The sequence below is a fragment of the Dipodomys spectabilis genome, unplaced genomic scaffold (assembly GCF_019054845.1).
Source record: "Dipodomys spectabilis isolate Male_0828 unplaced genomic scaffold, ASM1905484v1 ptg000207l, whole genome shotgun sequence".
NCBI classification, from domain to species: domain Eukaryota; kingdom Metazoa; phylum Chordata; class Mammalia; order Rodentia; family Heteromyidae; genus Dipodomys; species Dipodomys spectabilis.
In genome coordinates, this window is record NW_024870884.1 from 13236894 (window position 1) to 13251487 (window position 14594).

At 52.4% G+C, this 14594-nt stretch overlaps 1 protein-coding gene across 2 annotated transcripts; it reads right to left on the reverse strand.

Moving 5' to 3' along the window:
- Positions 1 to 380: 380 nt before the first annotated feature.
- Tmem72 (transmembrane protein 72) lies at positions 381 to 14242 on the reverse strand. 2 transcript variants are annotated; one of them, XM_042696544.1, is made up of 5 exons: positions 13891 to 14242; positions 5153 to 5219; positions 3796 to 3867; positions 2117 to 2256; positions 381 to 1630 (listed from the first exon to the last, which is right to left on the reverse strand). In XM_042696544.1, exons 1-5 carry the CDS (start codon positions 14198 to 14200, stop codon positions 1155 to 1157), a joined length of 1065 nt encoding a protein of 354 aa, XP_042552478.1. In that variant the 5' UTR covers positions 14201 to 14242; the 3' UTR covers positions 381 to 1154. The 2 variants fall into 2 exon arrangements, with proteins under 2 accessions (XP_042552478.1, XP_042552479.1); XM_042696545.1 differs by lacking the exon at positions 5153 to 5219 and having other exon boundaries at positions 13891 to 14137.
- Positions 14243 to 14594: the final 352 nt, after the last annotated feature.

Sequence of the window (14594 nt, forward strand, 5' to 3'; positions counted from 1 at the left end):
AGGAAATACTTGATTCACTCACCTTTGTGCATCCCGGGTTAATTGTCGCTTTGGTAGGTCAAGGCCTTGCCCTAATCACTACCCTTGTATTTTCTCTTTCCCCCCTCCCCTTTGGGGTAAACACGAGTTTATCACCCATTTCATCCCACGGACACCTCGGTGTGCCATGCTTTACTGTGGGTGTCTTTCCAGGTCACCACCTCGTGACCCCCAGCAAGCCCCGCCCACTGTGTCTGGCTGCTGAAGATGGTCGTGGGCTCCCAACATCCCTTTATGTGTGTATGCTGATACTGGGGCTTGAACTCAGGACCAGGGTGCTGTCTCTCAGCTTTGCCACTCAAAGCCCCACTTCTGGCTTTTTGTTGGTTAATTGGGGATAAGAGTCTCAGGACTTTCCTGTTTGGGCTGGCTTCAAACCTGAATCCTTAAATCTCAGCCTCCCGAGGAATTAGGATCAGAGGCTCAATGTGCAACATGGTCTTTGGACTCTCGGAGCAGGCCATGTAGCGGAGGATCTGGGAGCCTGCAGCCATGCTTCTGGCAGGAGCACAGCTCTCTGGTCTGGAGCACAGAGGGGCATTGCTTCCTTATGCCATTTTGTAAGTCCTTGTTTGTCCAAAGCTTGCCTTCCTGGTCCTTCCTGCCAGTCCCACGTCACCCTGGACTCTGCCAACCCCTCTCAACACCAGCTGTGGAGATGCTCAGAGCACCTCCTGGCCTTTTAGGGCTGGGAGGTCATGTCAGAGGGGGAAAGGGACCAGGAGTTCCTTGCTGAAGTCTGGGCTCTGTGTCAGGAATGAGGGGTGCCATGGCTTGGGCAGGGCAGGCATCCTCTGACCCTCTGGGGGCTGCAGCAATGGTACCTGCAACCTTGAATGAAGGGGGCTGGTGGTGTCTTTGAGGAAGGCATGACCGCCATCTTCACAGCTGCGAAGGAGGAGTGGGTGCTCATTCCAGGTGGAGAAAAGACCCCGTGCTGGCTCTCTTCCTGCCTTCCTGCAGGTGTCTGCAGAACTACTGATTTGTTATGCACACCCAATGCTCCCTTGAGCAGACCAGTTAAGGCCCAGCAGGCAGCAGGGCCTGTGGTTAGCAGGAAGTCTAGGGCAGGAAGACCTGGACAGGGTCCATGCAGCGCCCCCTGGCAGAGCTGCTCAGAATAAATCAGCGCCCATGAGTGAGGACAGGAGGGGGGCCTGTGGGGGAGGGATGATGGGGGTTGTATCAGAGGCCGTCTCTTCTGGCTCACTGTCTCCGTCGTCCAGACCCTCGGCCAGGGATGGGATGATTCGCACCACGCTATCCTCGAAATGCACCTGCTTCTTTCTGGCCAGCAGATCATCTGGCTCCAATGTCAGTTCTACCAGAGTTTGTGGAGGTGGCAGGGGGCTGGGTTTCTTGGTTCCTTTCAGGATGCTTTTCATGTGGATGAGCAGGGAGCCGGGGCCCTCCTTGAAGGCACCGTGGAAAGTGTAGGTTTGCTCAGTGTCCCCGGAGCCAGTGGTACTTGTGACGCTGCCCGAGGGGTCTGAGTACTGCTGTGGGGGGGTTGCTGTGTGGGGGGCAGCTTTGTTCTTTGTCCGCTTGCTCAGTAGGAAGTAGGCCAGGCCAGTAACAATGAGCATGGAGCCTGGAAGAGAACTGAATGCTCAGAAAGCTAGATCTACACCATGGAGAAGAACCAGAGGTTGTGCAAGTGAGTCAGTGCTGCGCAGCCAAGCTTTGGTCCCTTGTGGCTTCGCTCCCCCCCCCCCCGCCCCCCCCAACTGGAATCAAACTTCAGCCAAAGGAAGTGTGGAGGGTCAGTGCTGTGTGAGGGACAGCTAAGAGGCCAGGCCCTTCAGAGACACCAGTGACTGTCACTGGCTGGCTCTGCAGCCCACAACCATCTCCAGGAGGTAAAAGGATTAGGGGGCAGAAAAATGCCCAGCTTTTATACTTGGAAACCTGGGATCAGACTTGATCCATGAGAGGACCCTCTGGGGAATGGCTTCCAGCAGGAAGCTCTCCCCTTGGGACACTCCTGCATGGAATATCTTCTACTTCCCAGGCACTGTGCAGCCCCTACCTGGGCCGAGATTATATCCCCGGTGCCCTCTGCCTCCCACAAGCCTACCTGGGATGGTCACGTGCCATACCAGAACAGGGTGGAGGAAGCAGGCCACTGACAGCAGCATGTAGGCCAGAAACTTCTGGAAGCAGCCCAGCCAATGGGCCTTCTCTCGTGCTCTGTGGGCCAAGGACCCTGGCTGACACCTGGGGAGGGATTCCAGGGTTAGCAGGAAGGGCAGAGGCAAAGCCCAGCCACAGCAAGGCCATGGGAGGCTGGGGCTGGGCTCTGGATGCAATCCTGGTGGCTCCTGGCAGAACAACATTCAGGGATTGGGGTTACACACATCTGGAACCTTCTCCCTGTGGCTCCTATGGGTCCTAACCCATGCCCGAGGCTCTATACTTTTTGTTTTTTTCTTCGGAAAGCCTTCTCAGTCTTCCTGGGAAGAAGGGAAGGAAGGTTAATGGCTTGTTCAAGACCCACTCAGGAGTCCACACAGAGCAGAGAAGGTGCCAGTACAGGAGTCACCCCGTGTGTGTATGTGTGTGTGTGTGTGTGTGTGTGTGTGGCTGTGCTGGCAATCTAGCGGCACCCTACTTGTAGAGCCATGCCCTGGACAATGGAAGAGGCCTGATGCAGAGTGGGTTTCTTCCAAGACCCTGCCTCCAGATTCAGAGGATAGTGCCAGCCTTTAAACCCTTCCTACTCTGCATTGGCTTAGAGAGAGGGGGAGAGGATGGGGGAGGGAGGGAGAGGGAAAGAGAGAGAGAGAGGAGGGGAGGGAGAGGGAGAGGGAGAAGGAGAGGGAGAGGGAGAGGGAGAGGGAGAGGGAGAGGGAGAGGGAAGACCACTCACAGGAATGTGAGTGAGCTTGATACAGCTCGCTGGTGCTCCCCAGTGGCCATCTCTGAGAACATAAAAGCACTTCCAAGGGGATGGTGGTTCCCAGCACCTCTGAAAGGGAGGGGGTGGGGAGGAAGAAATTGCCTCAGGGCTGGGGAGCCTGAGGTGCAGTTAGATCCTAGCAGCTCCTCCCACCTAAGTTTATATTTAGGATTGTTGGGAATAGAACTTACATTTTTGTAGGGGAGAGTGTCACTAGTACAGTTCTTTCTGTGACTCTTGCAGCAGGTGCTCAGGAGCTGTGAGGTCTGGCTGGCCACTTGAGGACCTGCCTGTCTGCCTTCTGGGAGCTATGGTCTGTTCCCCAGCCCTTGGCCACACAGATGACAGTGTGTGTGTGTGTGTGTGTGTGTGTGTGTGTGTGTGTGTGTGTGTATCGGTCCTGGGGCTTGAACTCTGGGCCTGGGCACTGTCCCTGAGCTTTTTGCTCAAGGCTAGAGCTCTACCTCTTGAGCCACAACTCCACTGCTAGTGTTTTGGTGGTTAGTTAGAGATAAGAGTCTTATAGACTTTCCAGCCCAGAGTGGCTTCAAACCTCCTTTAGTCCTCAGTCTCCAGAGTAGCTAGGATTACAAGTGTGAGTCGCTGGCGTGTTTAGATTCTGAACAGTGTGTAGCAGCCTCAGCAGCAGGGCCTCCATGCCCAGAGGCTCAGGATGCTTGACTTGTGCTACTGGGAAGCAGAGCAACCTTCACATGATCGCTGCCAGCTCCAAGCTGAGCCACCATCAGGGCCCTCCTCCTGGATGGACTGCTGGATGCCAGGGTCCAGTGATGAGCAGTTCCCAGGGACGGGGGAGGGGACAGACCATTCCTCAAACTATGTCTGAGGCTACTTACTTGAAGCAGATGGCCAGCAGCTGAGCTACAAAGTAGGCCCCTTCACACACAGAGACAGCGACCCCTATAGACCTGTGGGTGGAGACAGGTGAGAAGGCTGGTGCCTCGATCCTTCCTAGGTTTCATGAAGCTGTCTGCTCGCAGTGCCTTTGCCTTTTGGGCCATTCCAGTGATAGGCTGGCTTGTCTCCAGGACAGCATTCTTCAGGTTCTGCCTGGATACCACAGCCCTGATACAGAGACAGAGGAGGAGGTGCCGTGGCCAGTAGGTGACATGATTTGCACCTGGTTCTTTGTATTGGCAGGGGTGACCTCTTCCTGTGGCCCCAGGACTGACCCCGGCCGCCTAGCTTCAAAGGTAGGCCCTTGAAAACACTGTTCTTTCCCTTCTCCCCCACCATTCAGCCATAAGGAATATTCACTCTGTTCTTTGAACACCTTCAGCCAGGCACCTGTGGCTCATGCCTGTAATCCTAGCAACTCACGAGGTCTGCAGCTCATGAGCTTAGTGATGGTAGCATAATTCAAATAAGTCTCTAAACTGTGCTTAGCAGGCAGGGCAGCTCCTTTCATGCTTGTTGTGGAAAGAAATGAATGAGGGGATGCATGGATGGGTGGGTAGGTGAATGGGTGCATGGGTAGATGCACTGTTAAGTAGATGGATGGGTAGGGAGAGGGGGACATGGATAGATGCATAGGTGGGTGGATGTGTGGCTGAGTAGTTGGGCGGATGGGTGGATGGGCAGGTGAATGGGTGAGTGGGTGTGTAGGTAGATGATATATGGACAGGAAGATGGATGGGTGCATAGGTAGACTGATAAATGATTAAGTAAATGGATGAGTGATATGAGTGATAGGATATGTGGCAAATGGATGGATGCATAGATGGGCAAATGAATGGGTAAGTAGGGATGTGTGTAGATAGGTGGATACGTGGGTGGGAAGATGGATGTGTGTAGACTGATACACGATTGAGCAGATGGATAGTCAGATGGGTGAATGGGTGGGTAGTGAGGTAATGGATATGTGGTTGGGTAGATGGAGGGGTGAGTGGATGAGCAGATGGATGGGTTGATAGACAGATGGATTGGTGATGGGAAGGGGATGGGCAGGTAGAAAGATGATGCGTGGGTGGGTGGGGGATGGGCAAGTGGACCTGTGGATGGGTGGGTAGGAGTCTAAGAGAGCTGATTTATGGTATAGTTTTCCCAAAAATGTTTCTATCCTAGAAACCCGCCCCCCCCCCCCCCCAGTTCCTTCCTCAGGGTAGAGTGGAATTGGCATGGGAAGGGCTCTGTGCTGTGACTGGGGTGGGGGCTAGCACAGGAAGTGTGATGGGGCCCGGCACCCATACTCACAGGAGGTAGAAGGCCAGGCTTTTGAACCGCCCCTGGAGGAAAGTCTCTGTGCCCACGCCGATCAACACTGAAGGGTGAAGGAGAAGCAGAGTGGGCTTGGGTGCCACACCACAGCACCGCTCTGCCAGGGCCCTTGGCTATGGTGTGAGTCAAGGCGCCTCCTGGGTGGCCCCTAAAACCCCAGCATCCTCAGGTCATGGATATTGTCCCTCTGTCTGTCTGTCCTGCCATCATCCCTTAGTACCATGGAGCCTGTCCGTACCACCATTCCAGAGCTTCCTCAACCTGCTCTCTTCTGTGTGTTGTGGCTTCTAGAATCCCCGCTGTGCTGGTGGCTGAGCTCCTGGCTTCAGTCACTGGCCGTGGTGACAGCCCATGCCTGGCTCATGCTTGCGGCGGGGGCTGGGGGGGGGGTGGAGGCTGGGGGGGGGGTGTTCCTTCTCCTTTGCAGCACTGTGGCTTTATCTCAGGCTCAGGTGCATTTCTTTGGACCCAGAGCCCACAAAGACCCTGGGGTGTGCGATGAGCCCGGCCTCCCCTCCTGTCCTCTCACTGTGGGAGATGGTTCTGGAATGCCAAGCCTTCCTTTCCTCAGGAGTGGATGTGCTTTTGTACTGCTGTCCAGAAGGCTGGCTTCTGGCGCTTTCCTCACAGGAATACCCAATGGGGGCGTGCTCTGGGGCACACACTGCAGCTCAGACTCGGCCTCTCCTGCAGGTGCAGGGACCACTCTGGGACCCACAGGTGTAGCTTCACCCCAAGGTCCTTTTGGACACTCAGAGATGGAGGGGTGCTTGTGGATTGTATATTGTGGACCTTCATCAGTGCTCTGGGCTGCTTCTCCAAGGTCCTGATCCTCCCTTCCTCCCTTCCCCCCTCCTTCCCTCCCTCTCTCCTTCCTTTCCTTCCCTCCCTGTAAAAATGTATAAGCTTCCATTCCCTGTGTCCCATGCTGAAGGGGGCCTTCATTGTCTGTTGAGATGCTGCCCCTTGAAAACCAAAATGGAGCTTCCTCACTTCTTGTGGGAAGGGGCTGATCACTTTGGTCTAGGAAACAGTGGGGTATGGCTGTGTTTCTGAGCACTGGATGAAGGTGTAGTTTACTCAAGATCACAGGTTGTGAAGTGAAGACCCAGAGGCTAGGCCTGAGCCTTTGGGCTCCAGGCAATGGGCAGTTTCCTGTCCACCAGAGGGGGGGAGGGAGAGAGAGAGGGAGAGGCAGAGGCAGAGACAGAGAGAAAGACAGACAGAGAGACAGGGAGAGACAGACACAGAGGCACAGAGAGAGACAGAGAGAGAAGGAAAAAGACAGAGGCAGAGACATTCAGAGACAGACAGACAGATAGGTGGATGGACTGAGGGAGAGAGCAAGAGGGAGGGAGAGAGAGGAAGAAAGAAGGGGAGAGAGAGGGAAAGGAAGAGAGAGAGGGAGAGAAGGGGAAAGAGGAAGAAGGAAAGGGAGAGAGGTGGAGAGGGAGAGAGAGGGAGAAAGGTGAGGGGGAGAGAGGGAGAGAGAAGGAGAGAAAGAGGGAGGGAGGGAGAAGGAGAGAAAGGGAGAGGGAGGAAGAGAGGGAGAGGGAGAGAGAGGGGAAGAGAGGGAGAAGAAGAGAGAGAGGGAGAAAGGGAGGGGGAGAGGGAGAAAGGGAGAGAGGGGGAGGAGAGAGCTAGAGAGAGCTAGAGAGAGAGAGCATGCTTACACTGAGACTTGAACTCAGGGCTTTGTGCTCTTGCTCAGCTTTTTCATTCAGGCTAGTCCTCTACCACTTGAGCTACAGCTCCACTTCCACTTTTTGCTGGTTAATTAAAGGTAAGACTCCCATGGATTTTCCTGCCCAGGCTGGCGTGATTCTCAGATCTCAATGATCTCCTGAGGAGCTGGGATTGCAGGCAAGGGCCGCCAGCGCCCGGGCTCATCACTGGTTTTAAGGAGCAATGGGCAGGAGGTTTTCCCACCTTGGGCAAGACGGGTGATCAGGACTGTGTGTTAGAGGCTGGGGGTGCAGTGCTCACTCACAGCAATGGTCCCCAGTGCTTTGCCTGAGGTTGCAGCAGGTGGCCAGCAGAGGGCAGAAAGGAGTCTAGTTTGTGGCAGGACCTAGGGAGAGTTGCTCTTGTGCCTTCTGCTTTGTCCCCCCCCCCCCCCCCCTTTTAATTTTGGTGTGGCTACTGGAGCTTGAATTCAGGGCTTCATTCTCACTTGGCTTTTTTTTTTTTTTTTTTTTTTTGCTTAAGGCTCTACTACTTGGGCCACAACTCCATTTACAGCATTGTGGTGATTAATTGGCAGTAAGAGTCTCATGGACTTTCCTGCCTGGGCTGTCTTTGAATGGCGATCCTCAGATCTTAGCCTCCTGCGTATCTAGGATGACAGGCGTGAGCCATCAGCATCTGGCAAGAGTTTACTTCTGCATTGCCTCTCAGAGATTCAGCAGGCGTCAGAAATACTAGGCCAACAGCCAGTGGTAGAGCCTGGCAAGGCACCTTGCTTCTGAGCATCTGACTCCCTGGCACAGTGGGTGGTGGAAGGATGTTTTGCATAGAGTGATGGACCAAGCAGAGGGCTTGGGCAGGCTGGGTCCAGGCTCAGGGAAGTCCCACCCTCCAGGCTGCTTCCTGGTCTAGATAATGAAGGCAATAGCAGCATAGATGATGGTGGTTATGAGCACTCAGTTTTAGTGACTGATGGTGTTGCATAGACAATGCTAATAGAACTATTATAAGAGGCAGACTGTTCCCATTAGTCCTCTCATGGGGAAGAGTGAGGTTATTTTAATCCTTGACTTCCATTAGTACTGAGCTCATTGTGGCCAAAGCTCTTCCGGACACGGTGACATTGCTCATGGTTTCCCAGCTCAGGGCCCCATCTCAAGGTTGGGCTGGGATACAAGTGGCCCAGAGTAACTACATCCAATTACTGTAGCTCACTGGGGCCACATTCTTTCCAAGTGTTCTTTCCTCTCTCTGTCTCTCTGTCTCTCTCTCTCTCTCTCTGTATCTCGATCTCTCTCAATTTCTTTCTTTCTCCCTTCCTTCCTTTTCTGTGTCTTCCCTTTTCCTTCCTTCCTTCCTTTTTCTTTCTTTCTTTCTTCCTTCCTTCCTTTCTTTCTTTCATTTTCCTTCCTGTCCTTCCTCTCTTCCCCTTCTTTCTTTCCCACTCTTCCCTCTCTCCCTCCCTCCCTCCCTCCCTCCCTCTCTCCTTCCTTCCTTCCCTCCTTCCCTCTCTTTCATTTTTTGTGTCAATATTGGTGCTAAGCTCCAGGACTTGCACTCTTGCTCACTTTATTTTGCTCAAGGCTGTGCTCTATCACTTTACTCCTCCATTTCTGACTCTTTGCTGACTACTTAGAGATAACACTCTCACAGACTTTTCTGCCCAGGCTGGCTTGAAACTATGATCCTCAGATCTCGGCCTCTTGAATAATTAGGATTATAGGTGGGAGTTAGCGGTGTCTGGCCTTTTCTGAGTTTTCATAGCAGGCAGTGATGTTGGCCCTGGATGACCAGAGGAGAATTTCTTACTGTTTCTGAGGGCAGACTCATAGTCCACTATGGCATCTATTGTTTCTCTGTATCCTTAAGCACAGGGTAGCTAGAAATCCTCAGGCTTTCCAAGGACAACTCAGGTAAGATCCACTGGGTTGATAACCATAACTTGGGTGGCTTGGGTTGATGACAAAGGTTGTGGTTACAATTTAAGGACTTGGAGATGTTAAGACCAGCTTTTATTTTATTTTTATTTATTTATATTTTTTGTCGGTCGTGGGGCCTGAACTCTGGGCCTGGGCGCTGTCCCTCAGCTCTTCAGCTCAAGTCTAGGGCTCTACCACTTGAGCCACAGTGCCACTTCCTGTTTTTTTTTCTGCTAATGTAGTGCTGAGGAATCGAACCCAGGGCCTCATGCATGCAAGGCAAGCGCTCTACCACTGAGCCACCTTCCCAGCCCCAGACCAGCTTTTATGAAGTCACTGAAACAATAAGGCAGAAGCCTCAGTTTCTTTTCCTTTTCTTTGCATTTCTTCCTTCCTTCCTTTCCTTCCTTCTCTCCTTCCTTCCTTCCTTCCTTCTCTCCTTCCTTCCTTCTCTCTTCTTTCCTTCCTTGCTCCCCCCTTCTCCTTTTTTGTGTGCCAGTCTTGGGTCTTGAACTCAGGGCCTGGATACTGTCCTTGAGCTTTTCTGCTCAAGGCTATCACTCTACCACTTGAACCATAGCTCCATTTTGGGCCTTATGGTGGTTAGTTGGAGATAAGAGTCTCATGGACTTTCCTGCCCAGGTTGGCTTCAAATCACATTCCTCAGATCTCAGTCTCCTGAATGGCCCGTTATCACCCTACCCAGGCCAGTCTTCGTAAGCCAACAGCCGCCTGTCTTCCAGACAGCAAAGCTGCCTAGACTAAGCCTGGTCTCGGTGGCTCATGCTTGTATTCTTCCTAATTTCCCAGGAGGCTGAAATCTGAGGCTCATGGTTAGAGACAGCACTCAGGCCCTGAGTTCAAGCCCAAACCTGAACACACACACACACACACACACACACACACACACACACACACACACACACACACACTTGACCCAAATCCTATTGTCTTTCAGGAGGAGGAGGATAGAGGAAGAGAGGGAGGGATATTTTGCATATTCTGTGTTTAAAACATGTACCCCCAGAGCTTGGCTCAAAATGAACACTGAATAATAGTGTTATTCATCAGCTACACCACCAAGAACAAAGACAAGCCTCTGCTCTGAGGGAAGTTAGAAGGTCTGATTCAAGTACTGCATGTGTTTTCTGGGCTGACCTGCTTTGGGCAGCTTATGCCTATTGGTATGCAGGGACTTAGTTAGAAGGAGCGGGCTAACCCTCTACATTCAGGAGTCTCATCCTCCCCTCACTCCAGCCCCAGAGAGCAGGACATGATGGGACAGGCAGAGGGGCTTTTCTTATTCTCTTCCTGGCCTGGGGCAGGTGGGGGCCTGGGCTTCCTCTGGAGATGAGCACTGCAGAAGTTCAAAGGGAAGCTAGCCTCACCTACTCAGCCAGGGCTGGGGCATCAGCCTCAATGCTGAGCCCACAGGACAGGCTCCACCCTGGACCACTGTGGCCCAGCTAGTTAAAATCTGTGTCCCAGAGTCTCATGCCTGGTCTGCATTGGAAGCTAATTACAAGCTGAGCATGAGGGTGTGTGCCTGATCCCAGCACTAGAGAGGTAGAGGCTGGTTATCGTTTCGATGAACAGCCCAAGGCCAACTTGTGCTACTCAGAGAATCCATGACTCAGAAAAACAAAAATAAACAAAAGAAAAACCCCAATGAACATACTAACCAATCAGCTAACCAGTTCTGTGTATGGGAAGAGACTCTGATAAGTCTCATACTTGGGATGAACACAACAAAGTAGATTACATGATCTACTGTGAGGGATGGAGGGGCAGCTCTTCCTGCATCTGCACATGGAGGAAGGAGCCTTATGTGTGTGTATGTGGTCACACATGTAAATGTACACACTTGCACATGAACATAGGCCATAAGCATGCCTACCCCAACACCTTTCCAGATCAGGAAAGTAATGGTAATGAGTCCATGTAAGACACTGGTGTGTGTGTGTGTGTGTGTGTGTGTGTGTGTGTGTGTGTGTGTGTGTGTAGGGTTGTAGCCTCTAATAGCCTGGAATTCATATGACCATTCCAGGGGACACACTGGGTAGGTCCAGTCCACCTGTAATCTATTTACCTGAGTTTGGTGGTGTTATTTATTGAAAACTTCTTGTATAGGCCTGGACCTCAGGACCTTAGGACTGGACATCCTAGGGAGGTTTTATCCAAATGGGGTGGGTAGAGAGGGGAGGGGACAGCCCGGTGGTCAGCAGGGCTTGCTACAGCTATGACCATGCAGCTTACCCTCTATGGGCAGTGCCCAGCACCTGTGTGCCTATCTCTGCCAGCCTGGTTCTTGTCTGCAGGGCTAGGGGAGGAGGCTGCTACACCAGAGGCTGTGGCCTCTCAGGAGTTGCCTGGTTCCTGCAGGCGACACTCTGGGAGCCCTTAGTCCCATGGCTTCCTACTCTGGGAAACCTACATGTGTTTACCTGCAGGAGGAGCCTGAGCCAGAGCCCTCCTACCTCTGGGGTGTCTGCATAGTTCCTATCTGTTTCGTCTCATTTCCTCTTCCTCTAAAGTACCCTTACCACGGAGCCTGAACTTTTCAACAGAGGATTTCAACAACAACAGAAAAAGAGGCTTAAAGGAATAAGGAATTTGCAAATCTTACACACTGGAAATAAGCCAGAAGCCCAGTGACGCTGGAAGAAACTTGAGATTTGCTCCAAAGCTCTAGAGGCCTTCCCTAGCTTTCAGCTTGCTCTCCGTGCTCTGGAAAGCCTGACCATTAGCAGGCAACTCTGGCCTATTTTTAGCCTGGATCTTGTATCAAAACCAAGTAAGAGATTCATCTTCAGCATGAACAACAGCCTCTTGCATAGAGATAAAGTTTGTGGCGAAGAAGAGTGGTGTGCCTGTGGGTGGGCATACACGCACGCGTGCATGTGTGTGTGTGTGTGTGCAAGGCCTTTCATTGGCTGAGATAAATTGGACTCTTAAACTGTCTTCAGCAAATCCATTAGGAGGATAGATAAATGTATCTAAAAAGAGCTTCCGGGCAGGAAGCTGGCCCCAGCTGTGTGTGGCTGGGCTTCAGTCACTGGGATTCTTGGTAGCTGACAGTGCAGAGGGAGCAGATGACCCAGTTCGACAGTGGTAGACCAGATGCCCAAGGTTGGAAACCTACTTAAGGTCACTTTCTGTTCCCCAGAATGGGCTATGAGACCTTTCCTATCATTTCCCACCAGAGAGGAAAATATAGTTACCAAGGGAGCTAGAATCCACTTTTATTTATTTAATTATTTATTTTTGATGCTAGTCCTGGGGCTTGAACTCAGGACCTGGGCACTGTCCTTGAATTTTTGTCTCAAAGCTGATGCTCTACCCCTTGAGCCACAGCTCTATTTATGGCTTTTCTGGTGCTTAATTGGAGGTAAGCGTCTCATGGGCTTTCCTGTCTGGTCTGGCTTCAAACTGCGATTCTCAGCTTTCAGCCTCCTGGTTAGCTAGGATGACAGCCATGAGCTGTGGGTGCCCAGCTAGAACCCACTTCTGTAAATCTATCTATGTGGGGTCTCTGCAATCACTTCTTGCCAGAGACACAGGGAGGGCTTGGGGCAGAGTCTTGGCCTTGGGAGAGTTAAGGGGTCAGGACTCCAGGCTGGCTGTTCAGCTGACCTGCAGTGTGCCCTTGGGCAAGGTCGTGACTCATCTCAGTTTACCTGCACCACTCTATGATTCTCCCTTCTGACTTGTAACCCAAGCATGGGAAACAGTCCATTGATCCAGGCTGCTGTCTCAGGAATGACCCAGCTCCCTACTGACACTGGCCTGAGCTGTGGGGACTTTCTCCTGACTTCTGCTTTTAGCCATGCTCAGTTCCTGCAGCCTTGATCTGCCCAAATGCCTGGTTAGCAGGTCTGTTATTCAGGTCAGAAAGCACAGCTTCAGGGGGCCAGAGGATCCAAGACCTTGTATCTGCTCCATGACAGTGCCAAGGCTGGAGGCCAGAGTCTGAGATGAGGCCCTTTCTCATTTGGAAAGACTCCTTTTGTCCAGAGGCAGGAAGGAAGGGCTTTGCAGGGCAGTGTCCTCTGTGTCCTCTGGGAGATGAGGCTCAGAGCTATGGGCTTATCAGCAAATAGATACTCTGCTGAGCACTGGTGGCTCATGCCTATAATCCTAGATACTCAGGAGGCTGAGATTTGAGGATGATGGTTCAAAGCCAGCCCGGGCAGGGAAGTTCATGAAACTCTTATCACCAATAAACTACTAAAAAAAAAAAGCTGGAAATGGCTCAAGTGGCACTAACCTTGAGCAAAAGCTCAGGGATAATGAATGTCTAGACTCTGTGCCTCAGGATGGGCACAATAAAAGAAAAAGAAAATAGATGTTCACTTCCCAGCAGGCACAGACCCTGGGGGGGCTACTTAGCTGAAAGTCATCCCAGACTGCCATGTGACTAGTGGGGGGGAGAGGAGAGGAGAGGAGAGGAGAGGAGAGGGAGAGAGAGAGAGAGACAGAGACAGAGACAGAGACAGAGATAGGAGCCCCGTTTGGAATTCTCCTTCAGCACCCATTGTGTGTGAGCTCCTGAGTAAGTCCCTGATAGGGACTTGGGGTTCTATGTTCTGTTGGGATCCCCGTGGCATGAGGAAGACTGCCATTGTCATCCCTAGCCGGTCCCATCAGGGCAGAGCTGTAACTGGATTCTCACTCTGGGATGTAGGTCTGTGGTTGAGCTCTGTTAACCCATTGTAGTCAATTCCCGCCTTCACCCAGCCTTTTACACCATCTCCTTCAGTCCCCCGACTCTGACTGAGAACCCTCCCAGTGGGTGGGAAAGCACCAGGCTCACTGCACAGACACGGGAGGATGCAGAGGGCTCTCGAGGTCACAGAATGAGTGAGCTGTCAATCAAAGGCTTGCACCAGGCCCCCAGTGCACTCCTTTGTACCTGCCTGTGGCTTACCTGCACCTGCCACCTTTCCACAGTAGACGTTTTGGGGTAGGAGCTAGAAGGAGGGAAGTCTTGGGAAAGAAATTAAAGGACAAAAGTGATAGCTATATCCACTCTCATCTGTCCATCCCTCTGGTTCAACTCTGGCTGCTATCCGCCTGATGGGGAGATCGCAGCCAGGAGGCAGGTCTTACCTGCAGCGGTGGTGATGCCCAGGAGCCGGCAGGTGTATTCCAGCCCAGTCCAGAAGCCCTGGAGCTTCATGGTGCCAGGGGTGAGAGCAGAGATGCAGGGGGCAGCAGAAGCTCTGGTCCTGCAATGCTTCACACTCAGGTGTGCCCAGACAAGAGGCCGTGGCTGCTGGGTGCTGGCGGAGGGCCCCTGAGCCCTGGGGCTCTGCCTTTTCCAACCAGTCTTGGCCACTCCAGCAGAGCTGAGGTGTGAATGGGGCTCACCTTCCTGGCTTTGTAGCTTGTGCCCTTGCCAGGAGCTCAGCTTAATCATTACCTTGGAAAAATGCTCCTGCTGCTCAGTGCTCAGCCCCAGCCTGGTATGGAGCTGTGCAGCCAACTGCCTGAGATCAGGCCGATTAGGGCTGGGCTGGAGGCAGCCTGGGGCAGGCAATTAACTGCTTGTGGCTGGGAGGAGGGAGCTGAGGAGCGAGGGAGGGGCCCAGGTCCTTCCTAGTGCTGAGAGAGACATAGTTTATACCTAGACTTTATACCTGCTAGATGCCTGGAGGAGATAATGCATGCACAGATCTCTCTCTCTCTGTGTGTGTGTGTGTGTGTGTGTGTGTGTGTGTGAGAGAGAGAGAGAGAGAGAGAGAGCAAAAGAGAAAGAAAAAGAGAGAATATGTCTTTAAATCACTAGTTGAAACAACTTTTTGAAATGAGTC